Raw genomic sequence first — 19,827 nt, forward strand, 5'->3', positions numbered from 1 at the left:
GGTGAGGATGCGGCAAGGGAAACCTGCAGCAGGAAGAGGGAACAGCACGTGCAAAGGCCCCGTGGCAGGAAGAGGTATGATCAGCTTAAGGAACAAGGTGGTGCTGGGGGGGGGGCGGATGGAAGTGTCTGGCCAGAGGTTGGTGGGGGTGGGGCATGAAGGAGAGAGGAGGCCAGATCTCAAACCAAAAACCTAGACCTTAACCGCAACACCCCCCCCCCCCCCCCCCCCCCCGGGCCTCCTCCGTGGGATCCGGGGATCCGGGGATCCGGGGATCCGGGCGGAGGAAGAGCCGCCGTCAGTTCACTTCCGCCCCCAGGCCTAATCAATCTGGCTGGCGCACGCAGGGGATGGAGAGGCTGCTCCCTCCTTCTCCACGGAGGTGGCTGCAAACCTCGTCTCCCTGGAAACCGGAATAATCATTGGAAGTAAGCTCATGGCAACTCCGCTCTCGCGCGTGGGTGCCACGCTATTACACAAGCCGCTTTACACACCGTCCTCCTGGAGCCTGTAACACGTGTGCCCCAGGCCCGCTCTGCCCGCTTTCCCGGCCAGTCATCTGCCGAGGCGCGGGGCGGACGAGGAGGTTCGGCTGATGCTCCGAAACCCGCGCTGGGCGCTAGAAACACGGCGACAGCGGCTCCTTCCCCGCCCGGCGGCCGCGGCCGCGGCTCGAGTCGGTCCCACGCACGTGTCCGGGGAGCCGCGCCGAGGGCCTTCGAGCTGCGTTTACGGGCCGGGGCGTTCCGTGGCTGCGGGCTCCTGCGCGCGGGCTCGCTGCCCCCGACCCGGGCGCCTCGGGGCTCGGGCAGGAAGGGGCGCCGCCCGCGAGCTGGGGGAGCCCGGGGGCGGCGGGGGCCGCGCGGCGTCCTGCCCCCCACGCGCCCGCCCCCGGCCCCCGCGGGCCCCCCCGCCGCAGCCGCGCCCGCCCCCTGGATGCGGCGCCAGGTTGTTCAGCGCCGCGGCCGGCGGCTCCCGGCTCCCGGCTCCCGGCTCCCGGGCTCCAGGCCGCAGCCGCAGAGGGGTCCGCCAGGGCCGGTGTCGGGCGGAGGCGGAGGGCCCGGGAGGCCGGGGAGGGCCGCCGCCTGCTGCCCCCGCCCCCGCCCCCGCCCCCAGGCGCCCTCCGCGGCATCACCTGTCACGCGCCCGAGCCCCGGGGGCTGTTCCGGCCGCGGTCCGCAGGGGCTCCGTGGGGGCTGCGCCTGAGGCCTCCGCGGCCCCTCCCCGCCCCTCCCCGCCCCGGCCCGGCCTCCCGCACGGTCGCCCCCCCCCCGCAGGCCCAGCCCCTCCCCGCCCCCCCCCCCACCGGGCTCTCCCTTCCTGCGTCCTCCGCCTCCGCCGTGCTGCGCCCCGGCTCCCCGCCCCGCCGGCCCCGGGCTCCCCTCCTCCTCTCCCGCGCCCGCAGGCTGAGTCCCTCCGGCTTCCAGGCCGCGGGCGGGCGGCGGGCGTGGGCCGCTCGCTCAGGGTCCCGGCGGGGGGGGCGGCCCGGGGGGCGGGCCCGGGGGCGCCCTGCGGGGGGGCCGGCGGCCGCGGGAGGGGCGGGAGGGGCGGGAGGCGGGGAGACGCGGGGGGCGCTTGTCCCCGGGGAGGCGGCGGAGGGGCGCCCCGGGCCGCGGGGGCTGCGGCGGGGGAGGGCGGCGCCGGGCCGGGCGCGCGGGGCGGCGGGGAGGGGCGGGGACGGGCGGGGAGGGGCGGGGAGGGGCGCGGCGGGCTGGGGAGGGGGCGCGCGCCCCGCGGTCCTGCGCCGCAGCGGCTCCCGGCGCGGGAGGCGGAGGATGCGGACTCCGGCGGCGGCGGCGGCGGCGCGGGCCGGGGAGGACGCGGGAGGATGAGGAGGAGGCCGGCGGTCCGGCCGCGCGGCGCCGGGAGGAGGCGCAGGCGGCGGGGGCGGCGGCGGGCGGCGGCGGGCGCGCGGGGCGCGGGCCGGCTCGGGCGCGGAGGATGAAGTGGAGCGTCCGCGGGGCCTGCGCCGCGCTCTCCTCCTGCCTGCTGCTCGCCTGCGCGCTCAGCGCCGCCGCCGTCGGCCTCAAGTGCTTCTCGCTGGGCTCGGAGCTGCGCGGGGAGCCGTTCCGGCTGGGGGCGGCCGCCGGCGCCTTCTACTCGGGGCTGCTGCTGGCCGCCGGCCTCTCGCTGCTCGGCGCCGCCCTGCTCTGCTGCGGGCCCCGGGACGCGCCGCTCGCGGGGCCGGCGCGGGGCCCGGGGCTCGGGGCGGCCGCGGCGCGCGCGGGGGCCGCGGAGGCCGCGCCGGGGGAGCCGGGCAGCGGCGCGGGGCCCGCGGGGCCGGCGAAGAGCCACAACCTGCTCCTGCTCGGCGTCCTGGTCTTCATGCTCGGGGTCCTCAGCGCCTTCGCGGGCGCCGTGATCGACGGCGACACCGTGTCGCTCGTGGAGCGCAAGTACTCGCACTACTGCCTGCCGCCCCGCGCGCCGCCCGCGCCCCCCGCGCCCCCCGCGCCGCCCGCGCCGCCCGCGCCCCCCGCGCCCCGCGCGCGCAGCGCCCTGGACAGCGCCACGTCCGCCAAGTGCCGCCAGCTCAAGGACTACCAGCGCGGCCTGGTGCTCTCCACCGTCTTCAACTCGCTCGAGTGCCTGCTGGGCCTGCTCAGCCTGCTGCTCGTCAAGAACTACCGCGCGTCGCAGGCTCGGCGCGGCCGGCGCGGCCGGAGGAGGGCGGCCCGGGCCCCGGCGCGGCCCCGCGGCGGCCCCGGGCTCCGCGCGCAGCCTGCGGCCTCCCGGGCGCGGCGGGGCCGGCGGGGCCGGCGGGGGCGGCGGCTGCAGCCGCGGCCGAGCGAGGCGTCCATCCTGGCGGCCGAGGACTCGGACCTGGCGGCCCCCGGGGACTGCGCGGGCCTCGCGGCGCGCCACGCCGTGTCCTACATCAGCGTGGGCGTCCTGCACGCGCGGGACGAGGCGGGCGCGGAGGTGCGCTGCGGGGGGCACCCGTCGGTGGAGCTGCCGGGCTACGCGCCCTCGGACCCCGACCTCAACGCCTCCTACCCCTACTGCTGCCGGCCGCCGTGCGAGGCGGGGCGCGCGTGGGAGCCGGGCCGGGCCTGCTGAGCGCCGGGCCACAGGGACCGCCGGCCACCGACCACCGGCCACCACGGGCCACCACGGGCCACCGACCACCACCGGCCACCACGGGCCACCGACCACCACCGCCGACCACCGGCCCCGGCCCCGGCCCCGCGGCGAGCAGGACCCGCGCGCGCTGCACTCCCAGGGCCGCCCCGGCCCCGCTCGCGGACGCCCCCGCCGCCGGGGCCGACCCTCCGCTGTCACCATTCCCGTGTCTGGGAGGTTTCCCTTCTTCTCTGTGTCTGTTCTACCCGGATTCCATTTTAAAGTTTACAATAAATGTCTCGGGGTTGCCTCGCCCCCAGCGCACTTCTCTGTGGCAAGTCCGGTCCAGGTGAGAGCTCAGAGCCAGGGCGGCCCCGGAGCAGGGCCCAGGCGGCGCCAGGACGGACGGAGCAGCCGCTGCCGTGGGGTCGGCCGCCGCTAACTGCGCCCAGCAGCAACACTTTGTACACGGATGTGCCTGCTTTTGTTGATACTTTCTTACTGTAAAGCTCTCCATAAACGGTGAAAATGTTTGGTAAATTTATTGCAATTTAAAATTGGTTAGTTCCTTTATTAAATCAATTGCTATGTTATGGGAGATACTCCTCCGACTGGACTTAGCGGGTGTGTCCACACACGGTCTCCCGCGATTTGGTCAGACGAATGTTGAATTGGAGCAGTTGCGTGTAGCGCTGGGCGGTTGACTCCAACCAACCTCTCCCTAAAGCGAACTTTCAGACGTTTCTTTTTCTGGAAGCTGGCGGTGGGGTTTCTACTGCAAAGCGGAGCTTATTTTTGGTTAATATATATGAACAAGCCAATCCTATTTTGGAAGTTCACAGTCATAGTTTTTCTGGCAAAGATTATTTTCCTGTCGATTAATTCATTAATCCGGTGATTTTGCATATTACGGCATTTCATCTGAAACACACCCCTTAAACAGCCTTAATTGATGTGAAGGTCGTACTTTTACATCCTTGGGATATACATGTGTGTGCATACTTACACGCACAATATGAAATGCATGCCAGGTGACAGCAAAATATGCTTCCATCCAGTCTGGTGGGCTGGCCGGGAGCCAGGCTGCCTCAGAGCCTTGGGGGAGAAGGTAGTTCAACTGCATGTGCTGCAATCGTGGCACCAGACAGCAACGCTGGTGATTCTTAAGGTGCTTGGAGCAGAGCCCCACCCTGGCTCGGCCTGAATAGTGTGCGCCTCCCAGGAAGGGAGATGAGGACACACCCGGTGCTCTGCCGGGAGTGAACACCACACGAAAACCTTTCAGGTGACAAAAGCTAAATAAGTTATGTGCAGTATCTTTATGGTGCATAGGGGTTCACTTCTAACTGTGGGAGAGTATCCGGATTTAGGGACGGAGGTGGAGTTTCCAGGTCTAGGCTCTGGGATGAGACTTCTTCTCAGCTCCCAGGCATCTTGCACAAAGCCAGAGTTCCCAATTTCTTGACAGTCAAGGCCCCCATCCCAGCTGGGACCTGGCCAGGCGGCCCGGCTGCACTGGGAGGCTACTAGAGAGAGGAGGCCCCACGTCCATGCAGAGGAGTGGAGACCTGTCACCCGTCAGCACCTGACCCACGGAGGTGGCAAATCCATCGTGCCGATGCTTGGGCGATTACTGTGGAACATGGGGGATCTGATCAGAGGCAACGGGCCAGCGTTTCCTCCTTGTTATGTTGATGCTACCTGAGCAAAGAGGATGATTCATAGCCGGTTTAGTAGGCGCTCATCCACAGTGCTCTTCAGATATTGGCCCATATTCAGCCTCTGGACTCAGCCAGGCTGAGGGCATGGCCCAACTAGTCTAGTCCCACCGCTGGTCCTCACAGCCTGGCCCCTCTCATGCCCCTGCGCCACCAGCCCACTGGCCATCAACCTTATGCAGAAAATGTGATAAGCGGCAGTGAAAGTGGCTTTTTTTTTTTTTTTTTTTTTTTTTTATTCATGAGAGAGAGAGGCAGAGGGAGAAGCAGACTCCACACAGGGAGCCCCATGTGGGACTCGATCCCAGGTCTCCAGGATCAGGCCCTGGGCTGAAGGCGGCCCTAAACCTCTGAGCCACCTGGGCTGCCCAAAAGTGGCTTTTAAGATGCTTTTCATCATCTACCTAAGTCAAATCAAGAAGGAATTGCCAGGTGTTTTCTGCTTCCTGAGCAGGGACGCTCCGCACTCCCGGAGCAGAGATCTCATAGACAGCTGCGAGGCTGGACTCTCCCACCCCCACCCCCCACCGAACCTACACAGCAGAGGTGGCTAGGCCAGCGTACCCTGGGTGGGTGGGCACACGGCAGGAGGGCCACTGGGCAGGGACCACTTCCACAGAGCAAAATGCATGGACATAAGATGTCAGACTGTCCAGAATCCTTCTTGTTTTCTTACATCTTAAATCCATCTTACGTGATTTGCACAGCTTAAAATTTTATATGCCTTATGAATCTTTTAAATTTGCAATCAAAATCAGTGACCTCTCTAAAGTTTCAGAAATTTCTTGGGATAGAACAGAAGGCAAAAGGAGGAGGTGGTGGTGGTGGTGGTGGTGGTGGTGGTGGTGGTGGTGGTGAGAATGAGGTGGGGGGGTTAGGGTTAGGCTGGCGCAGGAGCCAGCCGGAGCATGGGGCCACCTGTGTGGTCATCTGGCCAGGGCAGCAGGGAGCATCTGGGGTGCGCAGACAGCTGCTTTTCCCCTGGCGAACTTCTATGTGACCAACAGACTAGGTGAGAGTTTTAAAGATGCAAGCATTTCTAAATCCACGAATATTGTTAACTCCACTTTAAAGAGGCTGATATAATAACGTGGGATACCGGGGTTTTATTTTTTAGAGTTTGTTAGAGGAAATAAAATCAGGTCTCCCTAAACTTCCATTGTTCCAAAGATCAGTACTCAGGGAAATGAGTGGGGAATTATGGAAGCTACTGAGCTTCCTTCAGAATAAGGGACCTCTCTTGCCCTGCTTGACGGGCACCTGCTTCGAGGCACTCACTTCTCATGCACGTCCATTCCACTTCCTATAAGTTTTAGTTGTTTAAAATTGATTCCTTGTGCTCCTTAGAAAATAATGTCAGTCCCTGGGACTTTCTTAAAATGGTCTTACTCTGCTTCTCAGAATCATAATGAACGCCTGGGCCTGGTGGAGGCCAGATGGGAGTTCGTGATTATGACAAAGTACCAGAATTAAACAAAACACGTTTTAGCGTTGTTACATGGCTTAATGCTGAGTTCGTAAGTTATTATTTTAAACATAAAGGTTGTTTATTTTTAAGGGAATATTTTAATTAAGATAACAAATGAGGTAGCCACCAAACCAGGCATGTTTACTTAGATGGATCAACAGGCCCTCCCAGGGTCTCAGGTATCTTTCCTTTGTGAGAGGCAGTGGCAAATCTCAACCACACAGTTGAATTTTTGACTGAAATTCAATTAAGTAATCATTTCATTTAAAAAACCAGTCAGATAGCGTTTGTGATGAAGATCACACAGCTGGCGGTTAAACATTTTACTCCTGGCTGGTGTCATGACACAATACAGGCAGAGGCCTTGAACGTGCGCACACACACACACACACACACACACACGCATGAATATAGGCACACGCACGCACACACAAACACAAATGCTTGTGCACGCACGTGTATACACACTATACATGTGTGCACATGTAGGCACGTACACGTGTGCACACACATGCACGGGCACACATGCAAACGGACACACATTGCCTCATGGGAAGTGTCTGAGGGTCAGGCCAGCAGCCCTGCCCGGGGTGTCCGGGGTTGTCTGAGTTGGAGAGGCCTGATTCTGTAGACCGGCAGGTCCCCTTGCAGTGTGGTAGGATTTGCACGTGGGGAGCATGTCTTGGAGGGCACCTGGCAGGTATGCACACTTTGTCACGTGCAGGGGGAGGAGACTGGGGTGGACCCTTGCCCTATGCGAGCACAGCACCGCAAGCCACGGGAGAACTGTGCTGGCACCGGTGCCTGTGGCGTGGGGCAGGCTGAGCCTTTAGGTGCTTGGGTGGGTCTGTGTGGTACAGATACTGCCACGGCTTGGTGGGTGCTGGCCTCTTTGGTCTCACCTTCGCGTCAACTCCACCTCTGAGCAAGGGCTGCCTGCATATTACTGCTCCAAAGCACTGATTCTTTATCAAGAAAGAAAATTAAATGACAGAGACCTTAAGAAAAGCGAATTCCATAAGAGTACGTATAACCCTCATATACCTACAGTCCTCGTTCTTACATGAGATAGAGGCAGTAGTCTAGTGTCAACTGGTTGACTTTCCAGATGATTCAATATCTGCTTGATTTGCCTCTCTTTAACACAGTGATTGACAGGAACAAAACACCCACAAAATGGGGAAAATTACCTTAGGAAAAGAGTATCCGTGAATCACTGTGTCCCCAGTCTGAATTCTTTAAGAACTTCCTGGGGTGGCAGGAGAAACCCCGGAGGTTCCCAGAGCTGTGTCTATAACAGTTGTCTGTTTAGGGGGATCCATTTACACGTGGGAGGTTCGTCTAGGGAAGGCCTGATGTCTGTTCTGCGTTTTTATCCGCCATTGATCCTCCACGGAATGTCAATAAGATGTCTTGTCACTTCAGGATCAATAAAATTTGTGTTACAGCACAACACATTCCTCCAGACACACCGACAGCAGTGCTTTGCTCCCGGTCTTGTCCTGGCCCTGAAGGCTGTGGCCGAGCAGGGCCAGACCTGGGGGGGATTCGAGAACCGTCCGGGGCCACCGAGCCGCTGGCCCGCTCGGCCGCTGTCCCGGCGCTGCTCAGGGCGCCCGAGCCGTGCCCAGCTTACCTGCCTTTGTCCCCGGCACCCGGTCCCCGGATTCGGCCTTGAAGGCCTGGTGGCCCTTACCCTGACCCTAGCCACCGGCCAGTCCCCTGCGCGCGCTCCCGGGCGGCCCTTCCCCAGCACACGGATGTCGCCGTCCTGCTCGGAAGCGCGCTGCCAGGGCTGCTCTTTTCCCGAAGGGCAGAGACCCCGGGATCCCAGATCCCGGGGAGGAGCCCTCAGGCCCTCCGTGAGCCGCCGCAGGGGCTGGCGACCCCCAGGAGAGGCTGCTAGCGGGGGGCCTGTGACCAGGTGGTGCGGCAGACGCCGGGTGCGGGCGCGGCCCAAGAGCACAGGGAGCGGCTGGAGCAGGGCGCGGGCTCCACGCTCCCGGCGTCCCCGCGGCTCCAATTCGGTTCCCGTGGCTCCTGTCACAGAGCGCCACAGCCTGGATGGTTTCAAAGGGACAAATATTTATCTCTCCCACTCTGAGGCCAGAAGTCTGAGATCAAAGTGTTGGCAGGGTTGGTTCCTCCTGGAAACTCTGGGGAAGAGTCGAATCCAGACCCTTCCTGCGGCTTCTGGCGGCTGCCCGCGATCCTTGGTGTCCCTTGGCTTGTACGCTCGACGTTCCAGTCACTGCTTCTCCTCTGCTGCGCGCGCCCTTCTCCGTGTCTTGCAAGGACATTCTCATGGGGTTTAGGTCCCACTGCAATCCAGTGTCATCTGCTAACAAGGCCATGATCTGGGGGGACCAAACTTTTGGGGGGACCATATTGAACCGGCGCAGAGCTCTGATGAGATTTGTGGTTTGCTCATTCTTTCCTGCGGGAAACATTTACGCCTCTCCGTAAGGGGTAGCTGCTGAGGACCTCAGAGGACGGGTACTCCCTCCCTGGGACGTGCTGTGCAAGGACGAAGCTGTTGGAGCCCTCATCAGACCACGGGTATTTACGGACCTAAATAGATCATCCAGATGAATAGTCCAAAAAAAGCCGAAACATTAAAACTAATTGCCCAAGGGGAAAAACTTTCTGAAAATAAGTCATATTTGGTTTATTTGCAAATATTTTGAGATAACAGCCACAGCAACTGCATTATTTTGCAAATCCAGACGGGCATATGTCATTCTCCTCTCCGTGCAGGGTTGGGGCGGGAGGAGCCGCAGTGCCTGGGATGGGACGTTGGGGGGGTGGGGCTGCCAGTCCAGCTGGGAGACAAAGGTTTCAGGACTCCAGGAGGTTTTGGAAGTGACCTTCTGTGACAGGGATTCCTCTAGGCCTCTGTGCCTCAGGCCACTTGCAGGACCTTGGGGCAGCCTCTGCTTATTCATCTTAGGAGCTTTCTTGCTGCCTACTGTCTCGCCTCCCAGCCCTGGTCCATGCAGTTCTTTCTGTTCATGCCCGTCCTCTGTCCCCTGAACCTGTGTCCCCCTGTTCTGGCTCACCTAGGGCAGCTCTGCATTCCCACACTCGTCCTAGCAGACAGTCCATGGGAGTCCCTCTCATCGTTTTGGTGTGACTTGGGTTATTTTTCCCTAAATGCACTTCTTCGGTTCTCCACTGTGGAGCTGCCCCAGCCATGAGCTGTGCTCGCCGCTCACTGCGCTCCGTCACTTCTCTCCCAACGCCATCCGCTCCTGAGGCTGGGGAAGGAAGGCCCTAGCGGCTATCAGAGGCTTCGTCCTCACTTGCCCAACCAGCAAGGGTTTCTGAAGACCTCAGGCCTGTCCCTGGGACTCCAAGAGGACCCCGGGGTGCACACTATCATCCTCGTCGGGGGCGTGGGCATCGCCTGATCACGGCCAACGAGTCTGGAGCACTGGTATGGGCCAGGCACCTTGGGTTCACTGCCCCGTTTAGTCCTGGAAACAATGACTTTACAGGTGCGGAAGCTGAGACTTCGGGAACTCAGTTCTGCCCAGGAGGGAGCCGGTGTGAGAGCTGCCATCTGAACTCAGTCTCTCCTGGTGCCCGAGGCCCCTCCTTACTCCAGCCTCAAGGTTCTGTTTCCAAGCGGCATTTGTGGGAGTTCTTAAGCCCAGGTATGGGGTGGGCAGCATGACGGTCTCCATGTCCTTCCAGACCTCTGGGTGCTTACCGCCAACCACCTGCTCACTGCCCCCTTCAGGATCCCTTAGGACCCTAACCTCAGCCTTTCCCCCAAATTCGGCATCTTCCCTTCCTGGCTGAGCTGGCCCGCCTCCACCCCTATCACCCACCCCGGAATCCTGTCCACATGCCCTGCACACACCCATCTCTATGCTCTTCAACTCAGCAGCCTGCTAACTCAGCTCTTTGGGTGTTTCATTCAACAACTGTCAGCTGGGCCAGACGCCCGGAATTCCAGAGGGCGCCCCACACTCCCTAACCTGCCACTCGCGTGGATTCAAGTGTGCACGCTCACTCTTGGGAGAACTAGAGGGTAAAGAGATTTTACATTCTTTCTTTTTTTTTTTTTTTTCACACTAAGTCAGGAAACCTGGCTATATTTTACACATAGAGCGGATCTTAGTTTGGACCAGCTGCATTTCAAATGCTCGATAGCTGCATGTGGAGAGTGGCTGCCTACTGGTCTTGGAATAGCCTCTTCTCGTACATGTTTCTTTTATTTTGATTAAACGTAAAGTATTGCCTAGAAATTACACACAGGAATCCACTATTTAGATTCAGTCTGCAATTCCAAATTTTAAAAGTTTAAAATTCCCCATATTTGGTCCATATTTCTCTTTTATTATTTTTAAAAAGGCTTTATTTATTCATGAGAAACACAGAGAGAAGCAGAGACACAGACAGAGGGAGAAGCAGGCTCCCTGTGGGGACCGGATACGGGACTCGATCCCAGGACCCCGGGGTCACAACCTGAGCCCAAGGCAGAGCTCAGGTGCTGAGCCACCCGGGCACTCTTTTTCTTTTACTTTTAAATATATAAAGTAGGGGCAGCCCCAGTGGCACAGCGGTTTAGCGCCGCCTGCAGCCCGGGGTGTGATCCTGGAGACCCGGGATTGAGTCCCACGTCAGGCTCCCTGCAGGGAGCCTGCTTCTCCCCTCTGCCTGTGTCTCTGCCTCTCTCTCTCTTTCTCTCTCTCCCTCTCTCTGGATCTCTATGAATAAATTTTAAAAAATCTTTAAAAAATGTTTAAAAACAAACAAATAAATATATATATATGAAGTATTACAGGAGCAGCCAGAGCTCCCTCCTTGTCCTCCGGGCTGCCCCTCATCTCAAGTTGGTTACGGATCATTCCCAGGGATATTTTTGTGCTTCTACCGCAAAAGTGTATGTCGATGCACCATGTATACAGTATTGCTTTTGCATGTTTTTGGACTTCACAGAGTGGTGTTGTACCCTATTTGATCTTCATGCAATAGGCTGTTCTGCACTCGGGATGATGTTTTTGACACTGGTTTGTGCCGCTGCCTCTACCTCTGGCGTATTTACCCGGACTGATGTATTCTGTGGTGTGGATAAACCGCAGCTTCTTTAGCATTCTCCTACTGAGATGCTCCTGGATTACTTCCTTTTTCATTTTCATAATCCACACTGCGACAGAAATCCTCTACCTGTCTGCTTGGTTCTGTAGGTCCCCTACCCAGGTGTGATCATGGGGCATGTGCATCTCAGCTCTGCCCGGAGCTGCTGGGTACTCCGTGCCGTGCAGCGTGGAGACGGGGCTTCCTAGAGCGACAGGGCCGCCAGCAGGGAACAGCCTGGCGCCCTGCTCCCAGAACCCCCTTTGTCTCCTTGTCTGTTCGGAAATGGTATCTAGCTGTTCTCACCTACATTTCCGCTACTGCTGGGGGGTGTCTGTGTTTGCTCGTCCAGTGTCTTCTTGCTTGCCCTTGGGCCTGTCCACACGCATGTTAGGTAAGACTGCACGCGGCATGCAGAGCCCTGCCAGGACGCAGACTAACACTGGGTTGGATTTGCATGTCCGTTTGGGCGGAACGCCATCCTGACGGTCGTGAGCCCGCCTGTCCATCTTGACTGGGTCTATCTATGTCTTCACTTACGTGGGTCTTCCTTTATGTCTGTCAATATAGTTTCATATTTTTCTCTGTAAGGACCTTGCATGACTTTGGTCAGATTTTCCCTGAGATGCACTTCAAGTTTTGTGGTTATTGTCGGTGCTGTCTGTTTGAAAATTACATTTTCTGCCTGTTTGGCTTCAAGACGATGGCTGACCTGGTGTGCGGATCTTGTACCCGCAAACATTTCTTCTCAGTTCTAATAACTCGTCTATTTCCAATATCATCTGTGACTATTGATGGTTTTGGTTCTTGCTCTCCCAGCCCTGTGCACGTTTTCTGGCCCAAGTTTCTTTCTAAGATCTCCCACACAAATCTGAGTAGAGTTGGGGACGACAGGACTGAAGTCACTTAGTATGGGGCTTGCCTGGGATCTTTTAGTACATTAAGGATCTTTTCTTCTGTTTGTAGTTTGCTAAGAGGTTTTTGTTTTGTTTTGTTTTTGCATAAACGGGTGCTGAGTTCCACCAGTGTCTTTGTCTCATCATCATAGTCATTTTTCCCCCCTGGATTAATCTATTATTGTGGTAAATTACACTCACGTGTATTTCAATTTTCAACCAACCATAATGCATCTCATTGCAGTCAGTTGTATTATTGTTTTGCCCTCCTATTCCATGTCTCCATATTTATAGAAAACAATGATTTATACTGAAATTCTAATTATTTCAACTTTGGGCATGATTACTGATTTCTTACTGTTGAACTTTGGGATTAGTTTCCTTACACACCCAAATTGACACACAAACTTTTCTCCCCACACTGCCAGCAGAGTTTTGGCTTTTTTCTTTTCCCCTTTTATTTGCCAAATTATTATTCTACTTTATTAAGATCATAGACATTGTCCACAGGTGAACTACACAGTGTTCCATGGCTACATTATCTTTCTTGTTTTCCTTGAAATTAACTGACTGATGTTTTCCACAAACCTATGGCCAACTCATCCCCAACTTTTGATAAAAGTAAAAGCATTATTTCCATGTATTCAAACATGCCAAGTAATCCATGTTGAAAGAATCCAAGGACTTCTTTTCATATGGGCCTCCCTTCCCAAGTTCCCATCTACCCTGACATGCTCTTGTGGGTTTCTGCACAGTCAACATTGGGGATCTCCCCTTGTTCCTCTCATGTCCCCGCACATAGCTGCATACTGTATCCCAAGATCTTCATGGGCAGAAAGTGGGGCTGAATTCTTGTTAAGTGACACTGGTCAGTCACAGATGTTTATAGCAGCTTTATTCATAATTGCCAAAACTTGGAAACAACCAAGAGCTCTTTCAATAGGTTAATGGATAAATAAACTGTAGTACTTCCAGATACGAGAATATTAACCAATACCAAAAAGAAATGACCTAGGGACATCTGGGTGGCTCAGTCGGTTAAGCATCTGACGCTTGATTTTAGCTCAGGTCATGAACTCAGGGTTGTGAGATGGAGCTCTGCACTGGGCTCTGTGCTGGGTGTGGAGAGTGCTTAAGATTCCCTTTCTCCCTCTTCCTCTGCTTCCTCCCATCTCCCCCTCTCTCAAAAATGAATGAATGAATGAATAAATGAATAAGACAAACCAAGATGGTGTCAGGCAAGCAGACGGGCAATCATCCTATCCTCCTGGCACATGGATCATTTTTGTTAAAAAGACAAAAATAAATGAAATGAGCTAAACCATGAGAAGATATGGAGAAGCTTTAAATGCATATTGCTAGGTGGAAGAAGCCAGTCTGTCTGAAAAGGCCACATACATACTGTATGTTTCCAACTGCATGACATTCTGGAAAAGGAAAAACTATGGAGACGGTAAAAAGATCAGTGGTTTCCAAGGATTCAGGGGAGGGAGAGATGAATCTGTGGCGCACAGGGGATTTTTAGGGCAGTAAAATTATTCTGCATAATAATATAATGGTGGATACATGTCATTACGTATTGCTCAGAACTAATAAAATACTCAAGACAAAGAATGAACCTTAATGTAAACTATAGACTTTAGCTAATAATGATGTAACAACATTGGCTCACTCAATTGTAATGAGGGTACTTCAGTGATGCAAGATGGCAACAGAAGAAACTATGTGCAGGGGGGCAGTAGTATGAGAACTTCCTGAACTTTCCAATGAATTTTTATATATATCTAAAACTATTCTGAAAGATAATGTCAGCCATGTTTTAGAAAAGACAATGGTGAAGATAAAATACAATACTAAAAGTGTTAAATCAAGGAAGGCAAGAAAGAAGTAAATGACAACAGTGACAAGAAGCTAAACAAATAGACAAGTCATATTAAATGTAAATGGACTAAATATTCCAATTAAAAGGCAGAGACTGTTAGACTGGATAAGAGAACGGGATCTAAGTTTTGAGTTTATAAGAGCCTTTGATACGCTTTAAATACAGACACAGTAGGTTGAAATCAAAAGGGTGGAGAAGTTGCATGCAAACACTAATCAAAGGAAAGTTGAAGTGTCAGTATTAATATCAGATAAAACAGACTTCAAGACAAAGATTATTACCAGAGATAAAGAAGTATATTTCATAATGACATAAAGTAAATATATCAGGAAGATATAACAAATATCCATGTACATGCGCCTAATAACAGGCTTTAAAATACTTTTAAAATTTTACTATTGAATTATAATTGACAGTGTTACATTAGTTTCTGATGTAGAGCATAGTGATTTGACACTTCTATACATTGTGCGAAGCTTACCACAATACATGTAGTCACCATCTGTCACCAGACAGCATTATCACAATATTATTGACTATATTCCTTATGCTGTACTTTTCATCCCCTTGACTTATTTATTTTATAACTGGGAGTTTGTGCTCTTAATCTCCTTCACCTATTTGGCCTGTCCCTACACACCCTTCCCTGGCAACCACCAGTTTGTTCTCTGTATTTATGAGTGTTTCCATTTTTGTTGCTTCAAAAAATGTTTTTTGTTGTTTTTTAAAAAAAGGTTTTATTTATTTTGGAGAGAGAGAGAGAGAGTACACAAACAAGGGGAACTAGGGCAGAGGGAGAGGGAGAAGCAGACTCCCTGCTGACTAGGGAGCCCAATGTAGGACTCGATCCCAGGACCCTGAGTTTATGACCTGAGCTGAAGGCAGCTGCTTAACTGACTGAGCCGCCACCCAGGTACCACTGCTTTTTGAATTCCACATGTAAGTGAAGTCATATGGTATTTGTCTTCCTCTGTTTAGTGTAATTAGTACACTTAGTACCCTCCAGGTCATAAATAACAGAATTTCAATTTTTTAATGGCTGAGTAATATTCTATTGCATATATATATACCATATATTTTTTTAATCTTTTCATCAATGGACATTTAGGTTTCTTCTGTATCTTGGCTATCGCAGACAATGCTGCAATAAACATAAGGGTGCATATAACTTTTTGGATTTCTTTTTTCCTTTGGGTAAATGCCCAGGAATGGAATTATTGGACTGTATGGTATTTCTGTTTTTGATTTTTTGAGGAAACTCCATATTTTTCATAGTACTTGCATCAATTATCAATTCCAGCAATAGTGCATGAGAGTTCTCTTTTCTCCACATCCTGACCAACACTTGTTATTTCTTGTCTTTCTTATTTTAACCATTTTGACTGGTGTAAGGTGACATCTCATTGTGGTTTTGATTCGCATTTCCCTCTGATTAGCAATGTTGTCATGTGTCTGATGGCCATCTGTATTTCAAAATGCATTTTGCTTTGCAAAAATGTCTGTTCAAGTCCACTGCTCATTTTAAAATATTTTTTGGTGGGGAGGTGGGAAGCACCTGGTGGTACAATCAGTTAGGTGCCTGACTCTTGGTTTCAGTTCTTTTTTTTTTTTTTTTTTTTAAGTTGAAAAACCATTTATTTCACTGGAAAAAAAAAGTTATCCAACTCTATGTGTCTACCCGCCACAAGCCTTGGGGCCAAAAAGACTCAGGAGCAGTGACACTCTCATCAAGGTCATTCCCAAGTCCAATACCCACTGGAAGCAGGAGGCGGGGAGACAGCACAACCCCCACCAGTTTCTGCACACAATGAGGCCTGCTGGGAGAAGAGAACATAAATGGGAAACTACAGAAGTACTGAAGAACAGGAAGAACAGGAAAATGGGCAGGAGGGAGGAAAGGAAGAGGTGGTCTGAACTTAGCAAGGTAAATCAAGGTCCACGGTTCCTGAGGGACTGAACGTACAGAGCCGAGAACGTCCCGGGGACGGGGTACCACGAGGGGTGTATTCTCATGCACAACCGCAGCTCGGAATTTCAGCCACGCACATCCCACCTCAAGCCTTAAAAGGCCGAATACCGCGCCGATCCGCATACTGCTCCATGTCGACAGGGAATTCCGCGTGGCCGCGAGGCCTGGGACAAGTCACTCTCATGCCCGTAACCGTAGCCGTCTCCAACAGAGGGGACTGGGGCTGCAGCGCGACGCAGGGGGCTCCATCCCGCCCGTAACATGAAGTGGAAGCTGCAGCAGCAGCAGCTCCTGAGGTCGGCAACAGGTGTCTACCGTAGGGATCGAGAGAGGTGGAGGGGAGGTCACTGGCCATGGCTGTGTTCTGGACTTGTGGCCGCTGGGACAGGGTCTGCTCTGCGTGATTATACGCAGAGGCAGCTGCAGCCGCCACTGCCTCATAGGACCGGGCAGCCCGGCAGCGCTCGTCGGAGGCATGAGCGCTCCGGCTGTGACCCAACGAATCCCCATAGCTCCTGGTGTAAGGTGTACGCGCTGCTCATCGTATTGCTCGGTAAAGTCCGCCACTCGCCCGAACGATCCACCGGACCCTCTTTGGACCAGTGCCCCTCTTTCCCGCACCGAGAGCAGCCGCTCTGGTCTCCCATCCCGGGTGCAGTCCTAAGCCGGCTGGTGGACAACTGCGCGTGCATTCGTTTGCCTTGAAACTCTGTGTTGTCAAGGCCCCGATGGCCTCCACTGCATCCTCTGCCCGCTCCATGTGCACGAAGGCATAATCTTTCACGATGTCACATTCGATGACTGGACCAAACTCCTCAAACTTGGCCCGAAGCTCTTTGCTGGTACAACTGGGACTGATGTTGCCCACATGTAACTTTGTGGAGGTTTTGCTCTTATTCTTGCTGGCTTCCACATTGATGTTCACCCCGTGCAGCTGGTAGTGGTGCAGGTTGCGAATGGCATCCTCGGCTGCCGTCTTGTCCTCTATGTGCACAAAGCCGTAGTTCTTAATGATGTCACACGCCAGCACCTTCCCATACTGCTCGAAGAGTGAGCGGATCGCCTGCTCTGTGGCCTCCCGGGGCAGGTTTCCAACGAACAGCTTAACCATCTCGACGCAGCCGAAATCAGCAGGGGCCCTTCCTCGCGGCGCAGACGCTTCTTGGTTTCAGTTCTGGTTGTGATCTCAGGGTCGTGAGATTGAGCCCTGTGTCAGGCCCTATGCTCTGGCCATCCCCCCACTCCCACCCCATGCACTCTCTTAAATAAACAAATATTTTAGAAAAAAATAAAATATTTTTTGGTATTGAGTTGTATGAGTTCTTTATATATTTTGGATGTTAATCCCTTAACAGATACATCATTTGCAAATATCTTCTCCCATTCAGTAGCTTGCCTTTTTGTTGGTTTCCTGCACTGGGCAAAAGCTCATTTGCTGCAGTCCCCATAGTTTATTTTTGCTTTTTTCTTTTGCCTGAGAAGACGCATCCTGATATGCTGAGAGCATATCTGAGAAATGCTGCTACAGCTGATAAAGATTATTGCCTATGTTCTCCTCTGGGAGTTTTATGGTTTTAGGTCTCATATTTAGGTTCTTAATCCATTTGGGGTTTATTTTTGTGCTTGGTTTAAGGAAGTGGTCCTGTTTTTTTTTTTGTTTGTTTGTTTTGTTTTTTGTTTTTTGTTTTTTTTTTTGTATGCAGCTGTGTGGTTTTCCCAATACCATCTATTGAAGAGACAATAGATATCTTTTCCCAATTGTATAATCTTGCCTCCTTTGTGATACATCAATTGACCATATAAACTTCAGTTTATTTCTAACCTCTCTATCCTGTTCCATTGATCTATGTGTCTATGTCTGAGGCAGGACCATACTCTTTTTGATTACTATAGCTTTGTAATATATTTGAGAATCTGGGATTGTGGTGACTCCAGCTTTGTTCTTTCTTAAAATTGCTTTGGCTATTTGAGGTCTTTTGTGCTCCTATACAAATCTGAGGATTATTTGGTCTAGTTCTGTGAAAAATACAATTGGTATTTTCTTAGGAATTGCATTAAATCTGTAGAATTGAGGGTGTTTGTGTGTGGGGTAATATGGACATTTTAACAGTATTGTTTTGATCCATGAGCATGGTATATATTTCCATTTGTTTGTGTTGTTTTTACTTTATCAATGTCTTATAGTTCTTCGAGTACAGGTCTTTCACCTCCCTGGTTAAATTTACTTAAGGGTATTTTATTATTTTTTGGTACATTTGGAAATGGAATTGTTTTCTTCTTTTTCTCTTTCTTCTTTCTTTCTTTCTTTCTTTTTTCTTTCTTTCTTTCTTTTTCTTTCTTTCTTCTTTCTTTCTTTCTTTTTTCTTTCTTTCTTTCTTTCTCTTTCTTCTTTCTTTCTTCTTTGGAATTGCTTTCTTAATTTACCTTTTTGCTATTTCATTATTAGTGTATGGTGTATTTGCTTACAGGAAGCAAAAATTAACAGAATTGAGAAACACATAAATCCACAATTAGAGTTGGAAATTTTAGATATCCTTTTGGTAATTGAAAGAATAAGTAGAAAAAAAATTAGTGGGATGTAGGTCTGGTTGACAACAAGTACTTTGACCTAATAGTTTTAGGACATCACATCAAACAATTGCTGAATCTACATTTTTTCTCCCCTATTGCACACGGACAGTTCAAGATGAGTCAACTGCTCAGCCATAAAAATGAAGCAGGAAATATTTCACACTGAATGATAATAAAGATGCAACATATGAAAATTTGTAAAAATAGTGAAAATAATACAGGGAAATTTATAGCTTTAAATGCTTACATTGGAGAGGAAAGCTGACTTAAAATGATTCTAAGTTTCTGTTTGAAAAAGCTAGGATGGGGGGATCCCTGGGTGGCTCAGTGGTTTGGTGCCTGACTTCCGCCCAGGGCGTGATCCTGGAGTCCCGGGATCGAGTCCCACATCAGCTTCCCTGCATGGAGCTTGCTTCTCCCTCTGCCTGTGTCTCTGCCTCTCTCTCTCTGTCTCCATGTGTCTCTCATGAATAAATAAATAAAATCTTAAAAAGAAAAAAAGCTAGGAAAAAAGAAGAGAAACTGTTGTTCATGACCATATTAACTATTTGGTGGTGAGGAACCAGTTTTAAGCATTTTGCTCCCTAACATGATAGTTTGGCACTTACATGTAGACATTTTGTTATGTGTGGTTACACTGTAGGGAACTGGTTGAGGGCTTGGGTAGGACATGAACTGCATTCCCATAGTTTTCTATTTAAAACAATGGAAAATAGATCCCCAGTTAGTGTTTTAGCATGAAACAATGGATTTTCAGAATGGGTTATTAAGTGCGACATGTCCTATAACTAGAAAAAGCAATTTTAGCAAGATAAAAGAAATCTTAAATATTTTTAAATTAAATATCGTACATTAGGCAATATTCTCCTATCAAGATGACAAGAAATAACAAAGGTGCTGATGAGGATGTGGAGAAAGGGAACCCTTGTGCAGTTGGGGGAAATGTAAATTGGTGGGGCCACTATGAAAATGATAGGGAGGTTCCTCAAAAAGTTAAAAATAGAACTACTGTATAACACACCAGTTGCACTTCTGGGTATTGATCTGAGGGAAACAAAAGCACTAACTCAAAAAGATATCTGCACCCCCATGTTTATAGCAGCATTATTTACAATACCAAGATATGAAGACAAACTAAGTGTCCAGTGATGGATGGATATGGAAATCGTCACACA

At 52.2% G+C, this 19,827-nt stretch overlaps 1 protein-coding gene and 1 pseudogene across 1 annotated transcript; one reads left to right on the top strand and one right to left on the bottom strand.

Moving 5' to 3' along the window:
- The first annotated feature begins 1,711 nt into the window (after positions 1-1,711).
- On the top strand, positions 1,712-7,716 carry TMEM271 (transmembrane protein 271). The gene has a single exon (XM_072738079.1). The coding sequence runs from the start codon at positions 1,942-1,944 to the stop codon at positions 3,058-3,060; it is 1,119 nt and encodes a 372-aa protein (XP_072594180.1). The 5' UTR covers positions 1,712-1,941; the 3' UTR covers positions 3,061-7,716.
- Positions 7,717-16,054: 8,338 nt separating this feature from the next.
- Positions 16,055-17,314, bottom strand: LOC112918671 (RNA-binding protein 4-like; annotated as a pseudogene).
- Between the last annotated feature and the right edge of the window lie 2,513 nt (positions 17,315-19,827).

Source organism: Vulpes vulpes, chromosome 14 (genome assembly GCF_048418805.1).
Source record: "Vulpes vulpes isolate BD-2025 chromosome 14, VulVul3, whole genome shotgun sequence".
In the NCBI taxonomy this organism is placed as follows: domain Eukaryota; kingdom Metazoa; phylum Chordata; class Mammalia; order Carnivora; family Canidae; genus Vulpes; species Vulpes vulpes.